General features: G+C 44.2%; 4 protein-coding genes across 5 annotated transcripts; 3 read left to right on the top strand and 1 right to left on the bottom strand.

Moving 5' to 3' along the window:
• Positions 1 to 1,319: 1,319 nt before the first annotated feature.
• On the top strand, positions 1,320 to 4,720 carry LOC131187043 (arylacetamide deacetylase-like 3). Its single transcript, XM_058161156.1, has 3 exons — positions 1,320 to 1,510; positions 2,459 to 2,522; positions 2,609 to 4,720. The coding sequence occupies exons 1-3, from the start codon at positions 1,399 to 1,401 to the stop codon at positions 3,381 to 3,383; spliced, it is 951 nt and encodes a 316-aa protein (XP_058017139.1). The 5' UTR covers positions 1,320 to 1,398; the 3' UTR covers positions 3,384 to 4,720.
• Positions 4,721 to 5,346: 626 nt separating this feature from the next.
• LOC131187044 (arylacetamide deacetylase-like 4) lies at positions 5,347 to 8,521 on the top strand. Of its 2 annotated transcripts, XM_058161157.1 has the most exons (3): positions 5,347 to 5,790; positions 6,965 to 7,028; positions 7,402 to 8,521. In XM_058161157.1, exons 1-3 carry the CDS (start codon positions 5,679 to 5,681, stop codon positions 8,174 to 8,176), a joined length of 951 nt encoding a protein of 316 aa, XP_058017140.1. In that variant the 5' UTR covers positions 5,347 to 5,678; the 3' UTR covers positions 8,177 to 8,521. The 2 variants fall into 2 exon arrangements, 1 of the variants encoding a protein (XP_058017140.1); XR_009152474.1 differs by lacking the exons at positions 6,965 to 7,028; positions 7,402 to 8,521 and adding an exon at positions 6,749 to 6,815 and having other exon boundaries at positions 5,681 to 5,790.
• A 2,938-nt stretch (positions 8,522 to 11,459) lies between these two features.
• On the top strand, positions 11,460 to 16,215 carry LOC131187126 (arylacetamide deacetylase-like 4). The gene is made up of 4 exons (XM_058161328.1): positions 11,460 to 11,693; positions 12,635 to 12,851; positions 15,043 to 15,106; positions 15,435 to 16,215. Exons 1-4 carry the CDS (start codon positions 11,520 to 11,522, stop codon positions 16,213 to 16,215), a joined length of 1,236 nt encoding a protein of 411 aa, XP_058017311.1. The 5' UTR covers positions 11,460 to 11,519.
• Positions 14,457 to 22,791, bottom strand: COMMD8 (COMM domain containing 8). The gene is made up of 5 exons (XM_058161329.1): positions 22,650 to 22,791; positions 21,549 to 21,704; positions 19,712 to 19,864; positions 18,758 to 18,913; positions 14,457 to 18,115 (listed from the first exon to the last, which is right to left on the bottom strand). The coding sequence occupies exons 1-5, from the start codon at positions 22,767 to 22,769 to the stop codon at positions 18,095 to 18,097; spliced, it is 606 nt and encodes a 201-aa protein (XP_058017312.1). The 5' UTR covers positions 22,770 to 22,791; the 3' UTR covers positions 14,457 to 18,094.
• Positions 22,792 to 23,578: the final 787 nt, after the last annotated feature.

Below are 23,578 nucleotides of genomic sequence, written 5' to 3'. Positions count from 1 at the left end.
CTGAGACTCTGGAAAAAGTGCAGAGAAGAGCAACTAGGATGATCGAAGGCCTGGAGACTAAGACATAGGAAGAGCGGTTGCAGGATTTGGGTTGCAAATTGTGGTTTTCTCTGGCAGGTGCAATTCCTCCTGCAGCCATCGGGGCATCCCCAGAGAGGAATTGCTGGATAAATTCCCTGTGGGACAAATTTTCCCAGGGTGAAGGCCATGAGAGAGAGAGAGAGAGAGAGAGAATTCTAGTAACAATAATATTCATTACTTGTATATAACAGCATCCTTCCAGTTTCTAATTTCTACCCTTTATTATCTAAATAAATCCCAAGTTTAAGAGTAGTTTGTATCTTCTTCATCATTTATCTTCGACGTTAACCTATCCGTTTCTGCACAGTCTAGTATATATATATATTTTATTCTATTTTCATCTGTCAATGAAAACTCTCATTCAATGCGGTTTTTGTCTCGAAATTCTCGGTCTGGGATAGCCTCCGTTGGGGAAAAGTTGTTCTGGGAAAGTGGCCATCAATTAAAAAATAACCTTTAATCTGCCGGGTGATCTAAACAGTTAAACAAAAACCAAAGTCAGGTTAACCTTTAAGCAGGGAAGGGTTTGGAAAGAGATTGGCCAGTTCTCGAATTCAGAACGTGGGCTGACTGATTGCACCAAATGCAGGATTAGAAAAATGCCAGAAAATGGATTGAAACACACAACGGATTGTTATAAGGACGACGTGGCAATGCACACCTAGCCAAAAAGCCACACAAAAAAAAGGAAATTAAACTGCAGCTGCAATTTTCTTGGTCTGGATTACAAGAAGATACAGATATAGATACAGATAGAGATAGAGATAGAGACAGAGTTAGAGATAGAGATAGAGATATTCCAACTCTGGTTTCAGGATCTTTCCAGCATGGAAATTATTGGCAAGAGTTGTGGAGTCTGATATTTTATTTCTGCATTTCGGTCCCATTTCTAATTCTCGGGTGGATCCTTTATGACGATTTTACCAAGATACATATCCCACCAGGAATCCGCCAGGAGGTAAAACTTCAGCTTCTCTATCTGTCCATTGGTTTTGTCCTCAGACTGGTGAGTCCTTGGATTCTAGCTTCAGTTTGTATGTTTGTTTTGTGGAATTTATATTTGCCGGCCATTCGCACATGTCGACTCAAAGGCGGCTTACAGACTAGAAGACCTCTAAGGTCCTTTCCTGCTTTATTCTGATTGAACTCGCTTTTGATTGCGTTTCTCTGGATCTCTCCATGTGGTTTCTTCCTTAATTTTTGCACCGAGCAGGCTTCGACCCTGGAAAACTGGACATCTGCCGTGAATTTGCAGTAGTGAAGTTCCTGGTAGATGGAATATTTTTAGTGGGGCCCTGTGACCTGAGCATCAAGGAAATGCTTTTCGACACCGTGCCCGTGAGGCTCTATCGGTGCAAAACATCAAATCCCGAGAAGAGACGAGGACTTGTGTGGATTCACGGAGGAGCGGGCCTTTTTGGAAGCCTCAGTAAGTTCTCCAAGCTTTTCCACTGGTTCTCACGGTTAGGAAGTTTCTCCTTACTTCTATTAATATTATATATACCCATGATGGCGAACCTATGGTACGATGGCACGCGGAGCCATATCTGCGGGCACGCGAGCCCTTGCCCTAGCTCAGCTCCAGCGCACGCATGCGCCCGGCCAGCTGATTTTCGGCTGGCCCCGTCCACGATGCCCCTCCCCTCCCAGGAGTCTCCACGCAGCCCATTTTGGATGCCAGATAAGTACAGGGCTCACAGAGAGATTTTGGGAGGGAGTTTTCAGCCAGGGGTAGGGGAGGCCCTTTTTGCCCTCCCCAGTCTCCAAGAAGGGCTCTGGAGCCTGGGGGTGTGAAAACAGGCCTACCGGGCCCACGGAAGTCAGGACGCGCTCTTTTTTGCGGAGGGCCCCGGGTAGGGTGGGGGAGGGGATTTTCGCCCCCCCCAGGCCCCAAGAAAGGCTCTGGAGCCTGGAGAGGGTGAAAAATGGGCCTACTGGGCCCACTGGAAGTTGGGAAATGGGCCATTTTTGGCCTCTGGAGGCTTCAGGTAGGCCTGGTAAGGCCCAAAACGGGGCACAGGGAAGGGGGGCTGTGTATGCATGCGTGGGGAGCATGGAGGGTCGTACACACATGCATGGGGGGCAGAGGGCATTGAATTATGGGTGTGGGCACACACATGTGCGACACCCCCCCCCCCGGTGCTCCCCTTGTTTTTGGCACACGACGGCAAAAAGCTTAGCCACCACTGATATATATATATATAACCTGTTTCCCCCAAAATAAGACCCAACCAGAAAATTAAGTCTCATCTTTGGCGGTAATGAATTTGCTTTTTTTTTTTTATTTAATTGATCGACCAAGGGGACAGAGAAATGTTTGGGCTAAATGCGAAAAAATGGATGCAAAAATATATATATATATATTTTAATATTTCAGAAAGCCACGAAAGGCTGTGCCGTTTCTTTGCCCAGGAAAGTGCCACCGTGGTCGTATCTATCGGGTAAGGATGATGATGATGATGATAATGATGATGATAGGAATGCCAATGCATTTGAAAGACTTCTTTTTGACTCCCTGTTGCCTTAGGTATCCCTTGGCACCAGAACACCCCTACCCAGCTCAACAACGCAGCTGCTACGCGGCCGTATCGTACTTCCTGGAGCACGCGCAGGACTTGGGCGTGGACCCTCAGCGGATCGTGTTGGGTGGCGACAGCAGTGGAGGCTCCGTCGTGGCGGCCATTTCTCAACAACTTGTGTTCAGGAAGGACCTGCCCCAGGTCAGGGCCCACGTGCTAATCTACCCTTACCTCCAAGGTGTGGATTTCAACCTGCCATCTTACCAGCAAAACCAGTCAGTGCCCCTCTTACTCATAAGAGATATGGTCCGTATTGGCAAGTTTTACCTCACCGGAAAGACCTCCGACGTCGATGGAGTGATGGCCAACGCTCACTATCCGGAACATCTCAGGGCCAAGTACCAGAAATGGATCAGCGCCGAACTTATTCCGGAAGAATTTAAAGTCCGGGGTTACATCCCTTTCGTACCCGGTCGGTTTTCAGAAGACCTCTTCAAAGAATGCGAGAGAGCTTTTGATCCCATGTTTTCGCCACTCCTGATGGAAGACGCCGTCCTCCGACGGTTTCCAGAGACGTTCCTTTTGACCTGCGAATACGACATTTTCCGAGACGATGGCTGGCTGTACAAGAAACGGCTGGAAGACAACGGGGTGCCTGTCACCTGGCATCACCTGGAGGACGGATTCCACGGGATCACCTCGCTGTTAGGATTTGGGCCACTGGAGTTTCCCGGGACGAGGAGGGGTCTCAAAAGTATCATCCAATTCCTCGAACGCTTCTAGAAACCCAACGACCACCTTCTTCTGCTCTGTTCGTCTTTCCTGCTTGGTGACTTTGCCTGGTGTGTTTGTGTGTGTGTGTGTGTGTGAGTGGGAGGCACTCACGCACAACTCCATTTGTTTGAGTGGCGTGTGTGCCACCCCCTCCACTCGCATGAATGGAGCTCCAGGCAAGCTGTTGTACTGATGGATTGTTCTCACAGTCAGAAAATTCCTACTTAGTTCCAGGTGACGTGATCTGTCCCAGGTGAACTCTTCCGTCCTTCCGTGGTCAGTAAAATGAGGACCCAGTTTCTTGGGGGTGATAGGCTGGCTCTCTAAGCACTTTACAAAACTAGCCTATTGCCCCATATAATCTGGGTCCTCATTTTACCGACCTCGGAAGGACGGAAAGCTGAGTCAACCTTGAGCCGGTCAGGATCGAACTGCTGGCAGTGGGAAGGGTTAGCCTGCAATCCTGCATTCTAACCGCTATGCCACCAAGGAGAATAGAATAGAGTGGAACGGAATATGGAATATGGAAAATAATAGAAAATAGAATAGAATAATAAAATCGGGAAAAATCGGTCCTAAATCACATTTTTCAGGGCTTTTGTAACTGCAAACGGTCATTAAATGTTGTGCTATTAGATAATCCCCTAATTATGACGCAGCAGCGTGCGGCGGCAGCCGAAAAAGCCGATTGAATCCTAGGTTGCATAAACAGATTAATAAAACCAGCATCACGTGAAGTATTATTGGTGCTTTACAGAGCCTTAGTAAGGCCACACCTGGAATCCTGCATCCAGTTTTGGCCGCCACATATTACAAAATAGACGCTGAGACTCTGGAAAAAGTGCAGAGAAGAGCAACTAGGATGATTGAAGGCCTGGAGACTAAGACATAGGAAGAGCGGTTGCAGGATTTGGGTTGCAAATTGTGGTTTTCTCTGGCAGGGTGCAATTCCTCCTGCAGCCATCGGGGGGCATCCCCAGAGAGGGAATTGCTGGATAAATTCCCTGTGGGACAAATTTTCCCAGGGTGAAGGCCATACAAGAGAGAGAGAGAGAGAGAGAGAGAGAGAGAATTCTAGTAACAATAATATTCATTACTTGTATATAATAGCATCCTTCCAGTTTCTAATTTCTACCCTTTATTATCTAAATAAATCCCAAGTTTAAGAGTAGTTTGTATCTTCTTCATCATTTATCTTCGACGTTAACCTATCCGTTTCTGCACAGTCTAGTATATATTTTTTTTATTCTATTTTTATCTGTCAATGAAAACTCTCAGTCAATGCGGTTTTTGTCTCGAAATTCTCGGTCCGGGATAGCCTCCGTTGGGGAAAAGTTGTTCTGGGAAAGTGGCCATCAACAAAAAATAACTTTTAATCTGCCGGGTGATCTAAAAAGTTAAACAAAAACCAAAGTCAGGTTAACCTTTAAGCAGGGAAGGGTTTGGAAAGAGATTGGCCAGTTCTCGAATTCAGAACGTGGGCTGACTGATTGCACCAAATGCAGGATTAGAAAAATGCCAGAAAATGGATTGAAACACACAACGGATTGTTAAAAGGACGACGTGGCAATGCACACCTAGACAAAAAGCCACAAAAAAAAAAAGGAAATTAAACTGCAGCTGCAATTTTCTTGGTCTGGATTGCAAGAAGATACAGATATAGATATAGAGACAGAGTTAGAGATAGAGATAGAGATATTCCAACTCTGGTTTCAGGATCTTTCCAGCATGGAAATTCTTGGCCAAGAGTTGTGGAGTCTGATATTTTATTTCTGCATTTCGGTCCCATTTTTAATTCTCGGGTGGATCCTTTATGACGATTTTACCAAGATGTATATCCCGCCAGGAATCCGCCAGGAGGTAAAACTTCAGCTACTCTATCTGTCCATTGGTATTGTCCTCAGACTGGTGAGTCCTTGGATTCTATCTTCAGTTTGTATGTTTGTTTTGTGGAATTTGTATTTGCCGGCCATTCGCACATGTCGACTCAAAGGCGGCTTACAGACTAGAAGACCTTTAAGGTCCTTTCCTGCTTTATTCTAGTCGATTGGAATAGTCTAGGGTCTCCTGCTTTGTGCAGGGGGTTGGACTAGAAGACCTCTAAGGTCCCTTCCAGCTCTATTCTGATTGAACTATTCTTTGGTGGCGTTTCTCTGGATCTCTCCAAGTGGTTTCTTCCTTAATTTTTGCACCGAGCAGGATTCGACCCTGGAAAAACTGGACATCTGCCGTGAATTTGCAGTAGTGAAGTTCCTGGTAGATGGAATATTTTTAGTGGGGCCCTGTGACCTGAGCATCAAGGAAATGCTTTTCGACACCGTGCCCGTGAGGCTCTATCGGTGCAAAACATCAAATCCCGAGAAGAGACGAGGACTTGTGTGGATTCACGGAGGAGCGGGCCTTTTTGGAAGCCTCAGTAAGTTCTCCAAGCTTTTCCACTGGTTCTCACGGTTAGGAAATTTCTCCTTACTTCTATTAATATTATATATACCCATGATGGCGAACCTATGGCACGATGGCACGCGGAGCCATATCTGCGGGCACGCGAGCCCTTGCCCTAGCTCAGCTCCAGCGCGCACGCATGCGCCGGCCAGCTGATTTTCGGCTGGCCCCGTCCACGATGCCCCTCCCCTCCCAGGAGTCTCCACGCAGCCCATTTTGGATGCCAGATAAGTACAGGGCTCACAGAGAGATTTTGGGAGGGGGTTTTCAGCCAGGGGTAGGGGAGGCCTTTTTTGCCCTCCCCAGACTCCAAGAAAGGCTCTGGAGCCTGGGTGTGTGAAAAACAGGCTTACCGGGCCCACCGGAAGTCAGGAAACGGTCTTTTTTACGGAGGGCCTCTGGTAGGGTGGAGGAGGGGATTTTCGCCCTCCCCAGGCTCCAAGAAAGGCTCTGGAGCCTGGAGAGGGTGAAAAATGGGCCTACTGGGCCCACTGGAAGTTGGGAAATGGGCCATTTTTGGCCTCTGGAGGCTTCAGGTAGGCCTGGTAGACCCAAAACGGGGCACAGGGAGGAGGGGGGGGGCTGTGCAAGCATGCGTGGGGAGCACGGAGGGTCGTACACATGTGTGGGGGGGCAGAGGGCATTGAATTATGGGTGTGGGCACACACATGCGAGACCTCCCCCCCCGGTGCTCCCCTTGTTTTTGGAACGCGACGGCAAATATATATATAACCTGTTTCCCCAAAATAAGACCCAACCAGAAAATTAAGTCTCATCTTTGGCTGTAATGAATTTGATTTTTTTTTTAATTTGATTTGATTGATCGACCAAGGGGACAGAGAAATGTTCGGGCTAAATGCGAAAAAATGGATGCATTCAGTTTTCTGTTAAAATATATATATATATATATATATATATATTTAATATTTCAGAAAGCTACGAAAGGCTGTGCCGTTTCTTTGCCCAGGAAAGTGCCACCGTGGTCGTATCTATCGGGTAAGGAGGAGGAGGAGGAGGGGGATGATTTTTTTAATTTGATTTGATTGATCGACCAAGGGGACAGAGAAATGTTCGGGCTAAATGCGAAAAAATGGATGCATTCAGTTTTCTGTTAAAATATATATATATATATATATTTAATATTTCAGAAAGCTACGAAAGGCTGTGCCGTTTCTTTGCCCAGGAAAGTGCCACCGTGGTCGTATCTATCGGGTAAGGAGGAGCAGGAGGAGGATGATGATTTTTTTTTTAAAAAAAATTGAATTTATATCCCGCCCTTCTCCGAAGACTCAGGGCGGCTTACACTATGTCAGGCAATAGTCTTCATCCATTTATATATTATATACAAAGTCAACTTATTGCCCCCCCAACAATCTGGGTCCTCATTTTACCTACCTTATAAAGGATGGAAGGCTGAGTCAACCTTGGGCCTGGTGGGACTCGAACCTGCAGTAATTGCAGGCAGCTGTGTTAATAACAGACTGCATTAGCCTGTTGAGCCACATGAGGCCCTATGATGATGGTGATGATAAATAGGAATGCCAATGTATTTTAAAGACTTCTTTTTGACTCCCTGTTGCCTTAGGTATCCCTTGGCACCAGAACACCCCTACCCAGCTCAACAACGCAGCTGCTACGCGGCCGTATCGTACTTCCTGGAGTACGCGCAGGACTTCGGCGTGGACCCTCAGCGGATCGTGTTGGGTGGCGACAGCAGTGGAGGCTCCGTCGTGGCGGCCATTTCTCAACAACTTGTGTTCAGGAAGGACCTGCCCCAGGTCAGGGCCCACGTGCTAATCTACCCTTACCTCCAAGTTGTGGATTTCAACCTGCCATCTTACCAGCAAAACCAGTCAGTGCCCCTCTTACTCATGAGAGATATGATCCGTTTTGGCAAGTTTTATCTCACCGGAAAGTCCTCCGACGTCGATGGAGTGATGGCCAACGCTCACGTTCCGGAACATCTCAGGGCCAAGTACCAGAAATGGATCAGCGCCGAACTTATTCCGGAAGAATTTAAAGTCCGGGGTTACGTCCCTTTTGTACCTGGTCGGTTTTCAGAAGACCTCTTCAAAGAATGCGAGAGAGCTTTTGATCCCATGTTTTCGCCACTCCTGATGGAAGACGCCGTCCTCCGACGGTTTCCAGAGACGTTCCTTTTGACCTGCGAATACGACGTTTTCCGAGACGACGGCTGGCTGTACAAGAAACGGCTGGAAGACAACGGGGTGCCCGTCACCTGGCATCACCTGGAGGACGGATTCCACGGGATCACCTTGCTGTTAGGATTTGGGCCACTGGAGTTTCCCGGGACGAGGAGGAGTCTCAAAAGTACCATCCAATTCCTCGAACGCTTCTAGAAACCCAACGTCCACCTTCTTCTGCTCTGTTCGTCTTTCCTGCTTGGTGACTTTGCCTGGTGTGTGTGTGTGTGTGTGTGTGTGAGTGGGAGGCACTCACGCACAACTCCATTTGTGTGAGTGGCGTGTGTGCCACCCCCGCCACTCGCACGAATGGAGCTCCAGGCAAGCTGTTGTATTGGTGGATTGTTCTCATGATCACAAAATTCTTACTTACTTCCAGGTGACCTGATCTGTGCCAGGTGACATGATAGCAGTCTTCCAGTATTTGAGGAGGGGATCAACTTATTTTCCAAAGCACCAGAAGAGAAGAGAAAATAGAATAAGAATAGATATGAAATAGAATGGAATAAAAAACATGGAATGGAATGGAATGGAATGGAATGGAATGGAATGGAATGGAATGGAATGGAGTAGAGTAGAATAGAATAGAATAGAATAGAATAGAATAGAAAATAGAAAATAGAAAAAAATAGAAAATAGAAAATAGAAAATAGAAAATAGAAAATAGAAAATAAATAGAAAATAGAAAATAGAAAATAGTAATAAAATTTAGAATAGAATAGAATAGAATAGAAAATAGAAAATAGAAAAAAATAGAAAATAGAAAATAGAAAATAGAAAATAGAAAATAGAAAATAAATAGAAAATAGAAAATAGAAAACGGAAAATAATAGAAAATAGTAATAAAATTTAGAATAGAATAGAATAGAATAGAATAGAGAATAGAGAATAGAAAATAGAAAATAAATAGAAAATAGAAAATAGAAAACGGAAAATAATAGAAAATAGTAATAAAATTTAGAATAGAATAGAATAGAATAGAGTAGAATAGAATAGAATAGAGTAGAATAGGAAATAGAGAATAGAATAAGAATAGATAGAAAATAGGACAGAAAATATAGAGTAGAATACAATATAGGATAGAATAAAATTCTATCCTATTCTATATTATAAGGGGCGTGCATAAGAGCACAAAAGTGCCTACCGTTCCTGTCCTATTGTTCTCTTCATTATAGTATTATGTGCATACTTTTTTACTTTTACTTATATATACTTTTTCCTCTCATGATGAATTATTGTTTATGTTGATGATTGTATATACTGTTGTGACAAAATCAAATAAAAAATTAAAAAATATATATAAAATAAACTAGAACAGAACAGAATAGCCCTTAGACTTATATACCGCTTCACAGCGCTTCACAGCCCTCTCTAAGCAGTTTCAGCATCTCCTCCCTCCCCCACATCCTGCAACAATCTGGGTCCTCATTTACCGACTTTAAAAGGACGGAAGGCTGAGTCAACCTTGAGCCGGTCAGGATCGAGCTGCTGGCAATGGGAAGGGCAAGCCTGCCACCCTGCACTCCCTAACCGCTGCGCCACCACGGCTCTTGATGGTTTCCTCTTTAATAGTTTTGATCCCTATTTCTGATTTCATGGCTTGGCGACCGTATCAATCTGGGCCATCAATACAGGAGACGTTGCAGCCACCACTGTGCGTTCCTGAGGTTTGCAAAGCTGATCATGATTTCTGTGGTATGCAGAAGGAAAACCACACGACCTCAAAATTAGCACCTGCCTCAGCCGCCCATCCCGACAAAGATCTCGCACGGGGTGCTGATATCAACGAGCGCGGCATTCTCTGATCCTATCAGCCCCTCCATCCGGAATGAGGATTGCAGGATATGACTGCGATTAACCCTTCTTGTCTACACCAACCCTATCATTACTCCTGGGACAAATTCTTCCTTTTCTTAATAATGCTCCAATATCTCAGAGGCTGCCCCAAAGAAGATGGGGATGGGGGGATAGGTGGGGGGAGGAGGAGGGTCAACCTGTTTTCCAAAGCATCAGAAGGCAGGATGGAAACTCATCAAGGAGAGAGAAGCAACCTGGGACGAAGGAGGGATTTCCTCAATTAACCAGGGGAACGGCTTGCCACTAGAAGCTGCGGGTGCTCCCATCATCGGAGGTCTTCAAGAAGAGATTGGACAATCCTTTTATCTGAAATGGTCTAGGCCCGTGATGGCGAACCGATGACATCCAATTGCTCATAGCTTCCTTATCTGGCAAAGGAGGCACCGATCTCGCCCACCCGGCCAGTGTGGGACGTCCATCTTTGCTGACGGATGAGAGAATGGAGAATGTTACCTTTCATACCTGTTGGGTGTTTTCGTTCCCATCTGGATCTGACACGCCTATTGCTGAACTGGAGGGGGGGGGCTCTTCCCATCTCTTTTGGGGTAAGGCTGCTCAGGGCCCGAAAAATATCTCCACGTATGACCCCATCATCAGCTGACTCTTTCCAATCCTAGCACCATTGCAACATCAGGAAAGGAGCCAAACATTGGGGATTACTTGGTAAATCCTTATAATAATTGCGGTAGATTTTTGGCATCCAGCTGATGGAAGAATAACTGAGAAGATGTTGGCCCACAGACAAAAGTCTGAAGAATCCATGCACAAGAGGAGAACTGCTCCTCTTTCCAACTGGATTTCCTGATTGGAAATGATCCTGTTATAGGAAGTCCAGGATCCATCCCTCAGACCTTCCTCACTGCCTGGTCCTTCGCTTAGGAGTCTCCGTAATGGGTGGTGAGGAGAAGGATGGAGAGAATGGACAATGTTATCTTTTGTCATCATCATTTAACGGCCCCCGTAATCCCTTGCGGGGTGGAGTCTGGGCAACTGAATGAAGCCAGCAGAGTGTTCTTTTTAATGGCCTGATGCCCTTCCTGTTGCCAAGGCAGAGTTTTGTTTAGCAGATATATTCTTGGTGTGCCCAGAGAGAGAGAAATATCGGCCTCTATCTAGGATCGAACTCACAGCCTCCTGATTGAGGCCAGAGGTGTACCTCTAGGCTGCCACACCCACTCCACAATGTTAACTTTTGTGCCCGTTGGGTATTTTTTGTTCCCATCTGGCTCCCACACACCTGTCCCTGAACTGGGGGATCTTCACATCCCCTCTGAGGTAGGCTGGCCCCCCCAAAAAATATATCTATATCTATATGTGAACCACAATCTGTTGACTCATTTCCAACTTAAAAACCATTGCAACAACAGGAAAGGAGAAGGGAGTTGGGGATTAACCCCTTATAATAACCGGATTAAGATTTTTGGCCTCGCAACAACTCAGTTAGATAAGATCCATCCAGTGGTCCCTCCCACCAGATCTCCATCTCTTCCTGGTCGTTCTTGTAGGTGTCTCTATAATGGGTGGAGAGGAGAAGGCCAGCCTTCTTTTATCAATACCAACCTATTTTTCCATGGATCAGCCACTGGGCTCTTCACAGTCTCTAAGAGGACAAGCAACATCCTCCCATCCCAGACTAGGTGCAATGACGTCTTTCTGGAAGCGCCTGGCTTGCATTCTTGTCGGAACCGCCATCTACCCAACCATCTTACTGGTTTCGGTCGTCATCCAGTATGCCCAAACCGTGCTTCCTCCTGGGATCGATCACACCTTGAAGCTTCGTGTGTGCCAGACATGGCTCATTTCGGGTATCCTGCTAGTGAGTCTTTCTTTTTTTCCTTTCTTTTCATGAATTTTGGGGGAGAATTGAGTGGATTTGTTCTTTCCTTACAGGATTCGAACTGGCCCGAATTTATCTGCCCCGCCGTCAAAGCCTTCCTTGGCTTCTTGAACAAGAAAAGCAATGAAACTGACCGGGTCACCTCCCTGTCTAAGTTTTGTAGGGGGTTGGAATTAAGAGGGACTCCCTTCGTTTTCTTTTCCTTCATTTCACAGCTGTGTTGTTACTGGGCACGTCCCCATGGCATAGTTGGGACCCATTAAAATGTGGCTTGAGTTACACCAGGTAGTAAAATCTGAATAGAAGAGGGGTGGGGGGGAAATGCGACGAAAGTCTTTTTTCTTTTAAATTAACCTTAACTTGGGAGAATCATGCCTCACTATGTCTAAGGAAAAGTTAAGCTGAAGGAAAAGTTAAATTAAAGTTAAGGTTGAAGTTAAATGCCCCCACCTGAAGGTCTCTGGCTGGGTGACGTTTCAATCCATCAGAACAGAGCTGGAAGGGACCTTGGAGGTCTTCTAGTCCAACCCCCTGCTCAAGCAGAAGACCTAGACCATTTCAGACAAGTGATTGTCCAGTCTCTTCTTGAGAACCTCCGGTGATGAAGCACCCACGATTTCTGGTGGCAAGCAGTTCCACTGGTTAACTGTCCTCAACTGTTAAGAAATTTCTCCTGAATTCCAGCTTGCTTCTCTCCTTGATGAGTTTCCAGCCATTGCTTCTCGTCCTGTCTTCAGGGGCTTTGGAGAATAAGTTGACCCTTCCCCTCTTCTTTGAAGCAGCCCCTCAAAATACTGGAAGATGCCATTGTGTCAGAACAACATAACTAGTCAGAATAGCACTCATCAAATTAGTAACTAACAGCTCGCTTTCAGAAGCTCTCCAAATTAACGTCTTCTCTTCCGTCGTTTGGCCAACAGGGAATTGTTTTGGAGGCGCTGGGCTTGTCCAGTCTTCCCGAAATCTTACGGCTGTGGACGAATGGAATCGGCCCGCGGGAGGATCCGTCCCTGGTCATTCGGAACCAGAATTTTGATGGGGTGCCAGTGAGGATCTACTCATCCAAAACGGGGCCGACTGTAAAAGGGAAAGCTGTGCTTTTTTGCCACGGTGGAGCTGGCGTTTTCGGAAGCTTCGGTAAGGAAACGGAGGCGTGATTCCAAGCCAACCTTGGACTGCCAAACCAAGATGGTTGGGGAACCTCGGGGACACCGCAAAACATCCCAGTTAATGGCAAACCACTTCCAGATGGTTGGCTACTAAAGCACGGGTAGATGTTCAGGAGGTTGCCTGCGATTCCACTTCACTCAAAGTGTCTCTCACTCTCCCACAAAGACACGCGCACACAGCTCTCAATCAATCAGAATAGAGCTGCAAGGGACCTTGGAGGTCTTCTGATCCAAACCCCTGGTCAAGCAGACCATTTTGGATAGGTGGCTGTCCTGTCTTTCCTTAAAAACCTCCATTAATGGAGCACCCACAATTTCTGGTGGCAGGCGGTTCCACTGGTTAATTGTTCTCACTGTCAGGAAGTTTCTCCTTAATTCCAGGTTGCTTCTGTCCTTGGTTAGTTTCCATCCATTGTTTCTTGACCTGCCTTCTGGCGCTTTGGAGAATAAGTTGACCCGGCCTTTTCTTTGTGGCAGCCCGTCAAATACTGGAATACTGCTATCATGTCCCCACCCGCACCAATCCTTCTTTTAAGTATCTTAATATTTTTATTTATTGATTAGCCCTCGGGCCGTATCAAAGTGCGGAGTTCCAGAAACAAATTATTATTCAAATGTGAGAAAAGCAATTTAAAAAATGGAATTGGATAAAATGCAATTTAAAATGAATTCGGACTCAACTACGATTTTAAACGGTTCCATTGGTTTTAAACTCTTCTATAGGTATTAAAATTAATACCCAATTCCTGCAGCCGTTCTTTATGTGTTCAATCCCTTTGGGTTTTTTTTTTCTTGCCTTGGTCTCAAACCTTGCTTTTCTCCACATTAAAAGTCACGTTGTTTGACAAGGTCCGAGTCTGACGAGACCTTTTTGGATCCTGAGCTTGCTTTCTGGGGTGTCGGCTGCAAATTTGTTGAGTCCCCCTTCTATTCCAAGGCATTTATGAAGACATTGAAGGGCCTAGAATGTTGCTGTTAAGAGTTATTCTCGTCTAACTAGTTTATGTGCAAGGGAGCTGAAGCAAGAGAAGGGTGGATATTTAGATAGAGATAAACAGGGAATATTAAATTCTCTTGCTAAACGTGCACATTGGATACAGAGATCTATCCATTCATTCGCTTTACACACTATCTATTCATTTGCTTTACACACTATAATCAAGCCATATCTGTTTTTAGGCCAGCCGCACCCAAACCTTTAACAATTTTCAATATTGCCACAGCGTTGTCAACATGACCCATGTTGGATGGGACTTCAGCAAGAGGCCTGGCAAATAGGGACATGGGAAGCAAGTTAAAAAAATAATAATAATATTACAAATTCGGAAACAGGCAAGAGATGATGCATAAGGGGTTAAAAGAGTTAAAAATGACTTCTGAATATATATTAATACTGCACATTATCATTAGTATTATATAGGTTGGAAAATTGCTTTGTAAATTAGATAACTAGAAGTTACGTGAGGGTACTATCGCAATAGATATAAAACTGTGATTAACAGTGGGAACTAAAATTAAACAATCCTAGATTAGATAGTGAAAAAAATGTATTTTAATGAAAACATGTGTATCCATACTAGAAATAAAGGACTGGAAAGAATATGAATATGAATAGGTGTATATTAATTGTTGGAACAATTTTGACTGGAACTAGAAGTGTACGCTGAGATATTTAATAATGAAAGGAGAGATCACGACTTTGAATATTAGAGTGACATAGGGGAAAAAAAGAGGGTTAAAATATAGATGGGAAATAAGAGGGGGAACAATAGTTAAAATAGATATTAAAATGTTACCATGTATGGAAGAAGTAGGAGAAGGTTTAGAACTGAAGGACAATGGTAAAAGCTTTGTGTTAAAAAAGATGAAAAATGAAAATGGAACGTATTATCAGGAATAATAATGTTATGTTTATTTGTATTGAAATGTATGATATCCAAGTATCACACCGTCCATTCAATGAGATGTATAAAATGAAAAAGATTCCAAAAGCAAATAGGAGAACAAATAGGATAGCGATTAGTGGACAGCAGCCGTCTTTGGTACAACAGCCGGTCTCTGGCAGACTTTCCTTCCCCCAAATCTTGTCTGAAGCAGGGAGAGGGGCTTCGGGGAAGGAATCCCCCATCCATTGTATAACTCTTCAATGCTCGTTTCAGATAGCTACGAAAGATTCCTGCGGTACATTGCCAAAGTGGGGAATTCGACTGTATTCATGGTTGGGTGAGTGTTATCTCCTTGTCGCATTAATCTGCCGTAGGTCTTGGACGAGTCGACGCGGACAATTCGCAGCGCGGACAATTCGTGGAGCAGGTAACTCGCCGCAGGCCAAGGGTGACACTAATACCAACGAAATGATGATCTAGAATTGTTAAAGGAAAGAAAGGCTTCCAAAGGAGCCTGCCGATGAGCATGAGCTATTCTCACTGGTCGATCGATCGGCAATTTAAAAACAACCACCACCGTATTACAAAACGAGGGAAAGTCTGAACTTGTCAGTATACCCGATTGGATCGGGAATCCATAATCTGTCATTTTCTCCTCCTTTCAGGTATCGACTTGGGCCGGAGAACCCTTATCCAACCCAGCACGTTGAATGTCTGAAGGCGGCCGTCTTCCTCATGAAACATGCAGAAGATTACGGGGTGGACAGCTCCCGTATCATCATTTCTGGAGACAGCTTTGGGGGTGCGGTGGCCACACACGTCTGTCAGTCACTGGTGGACCGGAGTGACCTTCCCAAGGTTCACGCCCAAGTGTTGATCTACCCCGTGCTTCAAGGCCTGGATCTCTGCTTGCCATCCTATCAGCAGAACCGCAGAAGTCCCCTCTTGTGGCGTAAGCTAGTCCCCTTCTTGGCCTGCTGTTACTTTAACAAGCCCACTTCTTTTGTGGACGGTATTCTGAAGAACAGGCACGTTCCTGAGGCCACCCGTTTGAAGTACCAGAAGTGGGTGAGCGCCGACCACATCCCGGAGCGGTTCAAAGCCAGAGGCTACACGCCGCCAGAGCCATCCTCGTCTCATTTTAACCCTCGGTTGCACGAAGAAGTTAAAGTGCTGCTCACCGAAATGTGTTCACCCTTGCTCGCCGAGGATGCGGTAGTCTCCAAGCTCCCTCGGACCTTCCTGCTGACCTGCGAGTATGATGTCCTTCGCGATGACGGTTTGTTGTACATGAGGCGGCTGACAGACAACCGTGTGCCGGTAACCTGGAGCCACGTAGAGAAGGGCATCCATGGGATGTTCTTACTTTACGGGTATCGCATCCTATCCTTTCCGCTGATCAACAGGGTGGTGCACGATCTCGCCGATTTTATCCGAAGCTTGTGAGGCCAAAAAATGAAAGCGAGAGAAGGATGTCGCGCTTTGATCTTCTTTCCAGGGGATCCGGTGGCCCAGACTCATGGACCCCTTAGGATAAACTGGTTAGATGCTGGTCAATGAACCCAAACTGGGATCTTCCCCATTCAAACGCAGCTCTTAAAATTGACTGAGAACAAGTCATGAAGAACTTTCCCGGGGACAACATTCAGTCCTCCTAAAAGTTCTTTTGGCAACCTGGTGTAGACCTCCCAGGGTTTCCAATTAACAGAATAAGAGTTGGAAAGGGACCTTGGAGGTCTTCTAGTCCAACCCCCTGCTCAGGCAGGAAACCGTATACAAATGGTTGTCCGAACTCTTCTTAAAAACTTTCAGCATTCACAACTTTTGGTGGCAAGCTGGTCCACTGGTTAATTGTTCGGTTAGGAAATTTCTCCTTAATTCCAGGTTGCTTCTCTCCTTGATCAATTTCCATCCATTCTTGTCCTGCCTTCTGGTGCTTTGGAAAATAACTTGACTCCCTCTTCTTTGTGGCAGCCCCTGAGATATTGGAAGACTGCTATCATGTCTCCCCTAGTCCTTCTTTTCATTAAACTAGACATACCCAGTTCCTGCAATTGTTCTTCATATGTTTTAGCCTCCAGGTCCCCTAATCCTCTTTGTGACTCTTCTCTGCACTCTTTCTAGAGTCTCCACGTCTTTTTTACATCGTGGCAACCAAAACTGAATGCAGTATTCCAAGTGTGGCCTTACCAAGGCATTATAAAGTGGTATTAACACTTCACGTGATCTTGATTCTATCCCTCTGTTGATGTATTGGCTTTTTTGGCAGCTGCTGCACACTGCTGGCTCATATTTAAATAGTTATCCACTAGGACTCCAAGATCCCTCTCACAGGTACTACTATTGAGCAAGGTACCACATATACGGTACCTGTGCTGTTCTGTTTTGCATTCTGTGTCCTATTATTCTATATTTTATATCCTATATCCTATTCTATCCTATCATCTGTTCTATTCTATTCTTTCTCGCTGCAGGACAATTAAACAATTCAATGTAATTATTTAAAATAATTTTTTAATAAGCATTTTAATTTTTATCATTCCCATTTCATTCTGCCCCTTCGTTGGCACCCTTCCTTTTATGATTCTATTCCACCATTTCTTCGATATTAGGGTAACTTTTTCCCCGCGACGAGTTGTCCTAAACCTCATAAGATTCAACGTTGTATTAAATTTGCAACCTGCCTCATAGCTTAGGTTTCATTCGTTTCGGATATACCCGGCTACAAAAACATTTATTGATTTCTCCCACGTACAATTATTATTCCGACATCATAAATCCACTTGACACGAATGGGAGTTGTTCCTAATGTCATTTTCAAACTGGATGTAGTTCATTAAGTAGATGCATTCCTTTGTATTTGTGGACAGAACTGTTTGTCCTAGAATATTGTTCTTAGGCAAGTTAGAAACAACGTATTTTGCTTTCCAGTCTGACCATCCCACAGTAGTCAAAATATGTAATTGTTTCAACAAATCCGAAGCGAATTGAAAAAAAAAGAAGAAAGAAATTTCTTTTCTTTTGCCCTAAACAATTTGACGCAATGTTTGTTAACGTAATATGAAATCCAATGAATTTTCAAGCGCCTTCATTTCTTCAAAACTTTTCAAACATATTGTAACAATCTGAGCTTTGGCCCATTTTGGCAATTTAGCCTAAATGTACTTAACTGATTTTGGTCTAATGCAAAGTCTTGCTAAGCTTGCAATTAAAATTCCTCATCTCCTTTTATGTGCTGAACTTTCCATCTCAGGAAAAATAATATCCTTTTGCATTTTAGAATAAATATTCTTTTTCTCAGCGCTGGGCGGCTCCGAATCTGGAATCATTTCAGTTGCAAAACAACCTTCAAAGAAGGAAAAAAAGAGAGGCAACCATTAAATGACAACAGCTTATTCAAACATATTATTAATATTTTAAACTTGTATTGTGTCGACATGATTGCCTGCATTATCTTCTCAATCAATAAACTCCAACCATGGAATTCCCAGCATTATCTAAAAAGATTAAATGATGGCAACAGGACGTTTTATTAAGTTCAATAAATTAAGTTTATCAAAACTGAGACGTTTTTGTTATTTTCATTTTGCCGGAAGACGTTTTAATAAATAAATAAATTTACCAAATAATTTGCTCCAGTTGCCATGATTGAACCTTTCGTGTGAAAATCCCAACGTTTTCCAACATTTATCGACTGGCTACCAATTTTCTTCCCGAAGAGAAAGATTTAAGCTTTCGTTGGCTTTATGAAACCAAATGATTTCCTGAACATCTCCCAAAGATAACGTAAGTGTAAAAACGGGAGATCCAAAGGAGCAGAAAAGTAATTTCAATTAAAATTATCACTCAGTTTGGGGTGAAATAAATATTCAGTATCTCCTGCCAAGTCGAGTGTTTCCCAGTGTCCTCAATGTACGACCGCAACTGATTCCAAAATGTAGGTTGCTAAGTGAAACATGTCGAGCGAGTTAAAAGCAAAAAGACCCACCTTGTTCGCCGCTTCCAATGCGTTTATCAGAGCCTGTAATTCTTCTTTATTCATTTCCACAGAGACAAATTTGAGGTCCCCATCTTTAGACAAATCCAGATCAAGGTTTAAAAGCGGCATCTGCAGCAGGGACAATTTATCGCTAGAAAGGGCGAGCTGCGTAGGGAAGCAGAGACAACACAATTGAGACGGGTTTTTTTTTAAAATCAGAAGAGATGACAAAAAATAATAATTAGCAATTGTTTTAAGGTCATAACATGAGAGCTGAAAGGAACTCCGAGTACGTGTAAATGGGAAATCTAGTTTGCATTCAGCCTATATCTATCTATCTATCTATCTATCTATCTATCTATCTATCTATCTATCTATCTATCTTCTGATATCTCTCTCTCTCTCTATCCCATCCATCTTTCATCTCTTCTCTCATCCAACCATCCATCCGTCCATCCATCCACCCATCTATCATGTCTATCTGTCATCTATCTATCCCATCCATCCATCTTTCTCTCATCCACCCACCCACCCACCCGTCCATCCATCCATCTATCTATCTCCATCCATCCATTGCCTGTCATGTATCTTATCTATCTCCATCCATCCATCCATCTATCTATCTACCTACCTACCTATCTATCTATCTCCATCCATCCACCCATCGATTGTCTGTCATGTATCTTATCTATCTATCTATCTATCTATCTATCTATCTATCTATCTATCTATCTATCTATCTATCTATCTATCTATCTATCATCTTCCTTCCTTCCTTCCTTCCTTCCTTTCTTTCTAGCTACCTACCTATCTAACAGCTCCTCTTTTTCTTTGAGTTTAAGAATGGTAAACTCAGGAGCTTTTAACCTGTCAGTCCTCAACTGATCTCCCATCTCTCAGGTGCTCAGGTTCAGGATTCCTAAAAATATGATGCAGACAAGAACGAGCAGGTTGGCCTCTAACCTTGAGCTGCCAGTCAAAATTCAGGAGCTGGGAAGAACAAATAGCATTTGTTTTTCCAACCAGGGCTTGCCTGATATCAGGTTTTCTGGCTTTCAAGCAAGTCCGTGCTGCTCTTTGCGTGTCGGGATTTAATTCCGCCAACGGCAGAACAGCCTACGAAGAAAAAGAAAGAAAACAATGCCGCCGTTGTTAAGTGAATCACGCCAGTTGATAAGTTAGTGATCCGGTTGTTAAATGAATCTTGATTCACTTGATTTTGCCTCAGAAGGTCGCCAAAGGAGATCACATGACACACACACACCCCAGGGTCGCTGTCACCATCATAAAAATTAAAAATCGACAATCAATATTACATATTTATATTTGCGTGTTTATTCTTACGTCTCTGGCAGCCTCTCTCCGGAAAGTTGGTTATTTAATTCTTTTTATTCAGAGAGAGAGTTCCAGAAAGAGAATTCTCCGCTGAAAGAGGCCTTCCCTTTCAAGCAAAAGAAGAACAAACACGTTTCAAAAATCTATATAATCTGAACGGAATGAAATCAGCCACTTTTAAACAGGCACGTTCCAATTTCATTTTAGACTGTATTTTATTCCCATTCCATTTTAAATTGCATTTTTGTTGTTCCGTTTTAAATGGCTTTTATCCAATTTTAGAAATAATTTGTTTCTGGAACTTTGCATTTTGATATGACCCAAGGGCTAATCGATAAATAAATAACTGAACTGAAACATTGCACACGGAGGAGCCGGCTGTGTGTGGCGGCAGCCCAAAAAAAGCCAATGCACTCCTAAACTGCATTAACGGAGGGATACAATCAAGATCAAGGGAGGTACTAATACCACTCTATAAAGCCTTAGTAAGGCCACACCTAGAGTTCTGCATCCAGTTTTGGTCACCACACTATAAAAAAGATATTGAGACTCTAGAAAGAGTGCAGAGAAGAGCAACCAGGATGATGAGGGGACTGGAGGCTCAAACATATGATGAACGGTTGCAGGAACTGGGCATGGCTAGTCTAGTGAAGAGAAGGACCAGGGGAGATGTAATAGCAGTTTTCCAATATTTGAGGGGCTGCCCCAGAGAGGAGGAAGGTGGTCAAGCTATTTTCCAAAGCACCTTTATTTATTTATTTATTTATTATTTAAATTTGTACACCGCCCTTCTCCCGAAGGACTCAGGGCGGTTCACAGCCAAGTAAAAACACACAATACACTATAAATACAATTAAAATACAATTTAAAAAACTTATTAAATTGGCCACAATTAAAATTTGGAGATAAAACCCATTAAAAACCCATAACTTAAAAAAACTAACCCAGTTTTGGAGGCCAGACAAGGAATAATGGATGGAAACTGAACAAGGAGAGATTCAACATGGAAATAAGGAGAAATTTCCTGACATTGAAAGCAATCAACCGATGGAACAGAAGTTGCCTTCAAAAGTTGTGGGAGCTTCATCCCTGGAGCCTTTCAAGAAGAGACTGGACTGCCCTCTGTCAGAAATGGTATATAGGGTCTCCTGCTGGGAGGAGAGGGGTTGGACTAGATGACCTACAAGGTCCCTTCCAAATCTGTTTATCTAATCTAATCTAATCTAATCTAATCTAATCTAATCTAATCTAATCTAATCTAATCTAATCTAATCTAATCTAATCTAATCTAATCTAATCTAATCTGTAAACACATTTTACGCATAAATCTAAACCCAGCCAAGTTCTGCTCCATAAGCCAAGCTTTGCTTATAATTATCTTAAAACGCTTTTCTTTTCTATGAAATAAATTTTGAGTTAACCAGCAGAATCGAGTCCCTCTTTTTTTTAAAAAAAAAAATTCTACCTCTTCCTCAGAAAGATCTTTTCCAATCGTTTCCCTGAAATACGACGCCGTTTGTTCGAGCACCTCCATCCATTCCGTTAAATTCCAAATAGCGTCGTAGTCACGATACCGGGGGGAAACGTGGCCACATAGCCCATCGATGACCTTGTGGAAGAACTGCAAGAAACGAAGCATAAATCAAGACATGGTTTCCTGAAGGGCCACGACTCAGCGGGATGTACAGGGTCGTCCTTGACTTACAGCTGTTCGTTTAGTGACCGTTCGGAGTTACAACGGGGACTGGAAAAAAAAAGGGACAATTGCGGATACTTGTGACCCAAAATTTGGCCGCTTGGCAACGGACTCGTATTTATGACGAGCCGAGTCAACGGGGAAGCCCGATTCACTTAACAACCAGGTTACTCGCTTAACGGCGGCATTGATTCGCTTAACGAAAGTGGCAAGAACGGTGATAGAACGGGAGGGGGGGCGGAAAAATTCACTTAAATGTTTCACTTAGCAACAGAAATTTTGGGCTCCACTGCAGTCGTATGTCGAGGACTACCCGCAGGGCACGAGTCAAGTCTGACCATATTAAGGAACAAACAGCAAAATTTATTTTTATCGTTCAGGGTTGGGTAACTTTTAAATCAACGAGGTGGCCGCTCCTGAGCCGCTCCTTACTTATTAATTAATTAATTTATTATTATTAATTAATAATTAGTAATTAAACATAAAAACAGGCTCCTCCAGAGTTTTTTGACAGTTGTCCACAAAACTGTTAGAACAGAAAATCGCTGGAAAAAAAGAGAAAATTGGAGAGTTGGTTGCATCTCTCCAAAAGGGAAAAAAAAAAAGAGATGCAAATAGGGGGTTGGACTGGATGACCTCCAAGGTCCCCTCCAACTCTTGCTCTTCAATTCAGTAAGGATGCTACTACGCATGTGCACAAAACCCAGCGCTCGCGCATGCGCACATATGAGATACATGCGCGAACCGTTCTGCGCATGGGCAGCCAGCGTCGAGCGTTCGATGCCGGGACCGGGGCAAAGTGAACGCCCCTCTAAATGCGGAAACCCCGATAGGCCATCCGACTGTAATAAAGCCCCATTCCGTCCTCACCTTCGCCGTCTCAGCCGCCGGCAATTTCTCCAACAGCTTCATCCTCCCGTGCGCAGGCGCAAGAGTCGAGGCGGGGTCCGCGGGGCTCGCTCTTTTCCGCTTCGTTCGCTTCGCGCGCATGCGTAGTTTCCTGCGACGGAAGCAGCGGTCGGCTAGGCGCTTCTGCGCAGGCGCAGCGTTTGGTGGGCGGGGCCTCGTTGACACGTGACGAGCGTTGCATCGCGGGAATTGTAGTTTTGTGGCACCAAGTGTCGCTTGTATTATCCTATTGTACCAATGTCAAAGCTTTGTTGCTTTATTGCTTATACTGTATATCTGTAATCAACAAATAAACATTAAAATGCAGGCAGTCCTCACCTTAACACCATTCAGAGTTATAACGGCACTGAAAAAAACGACTTAGGGGTGTTTTTCACAGTTATGACTGTTGCCGCATCCCTCGCTTAGCAACCGACTCATATTTACGACGGTCGCTGTGTCCCGGGGTCACGTGACTCCCCCCTTTTGCGACCTGATGAGCAAAATCAACCGGGAAGCCTGATTCACTTAATAACCGCTTTGCTAACTTTTAACACCCGTTGAGATTCACTTACCGACGGGGGCAAGGAAGGTCGCAAAATGGGGCAAAACTCACTTAATGAATGTCACACTTAGGAATGTAAATTTCAAAATTTCAGATGCTCAGCCACTGGCTCCTACTTAACGACGGTTGCTGTGCCTTTTGCGACCTCCTCAGAAAGTCGATGGGGAAACCAGGTTCGCTTAACAACCGTCTTTGTGGTCATTTGACTTCGTTTAGTGACCGTCCGAAGTTCGAAAAAATGGTGACTTGGGGCTATTTTTCACCCTGACAACCATGTAAAGGTGATCAAAATTCAACCGACTTGTATTTACGACGGTCGCAGCCACGCGATCTCCGTTTCCGACCT

This window comes from Ahaetulla prasina, chromosome 18 (genome assembly GCF_028640845.1).
Source record: "Ahaetulla prasina isolate Xishuangbanna chromosome 18, ASM2864084v1, whole genome shotgun sequence".
Lineage (NCBI taxonomy): Eukaryota > Metazoa > Chordata > Lepidosauria > Squamata > Colubridae > Ahaetulla > Ahaetulla prasina.
Note: the sequence above shows the minus strand (reverse complement) of the source record. Positions and strands in the feature narration are given on the sequence as shown.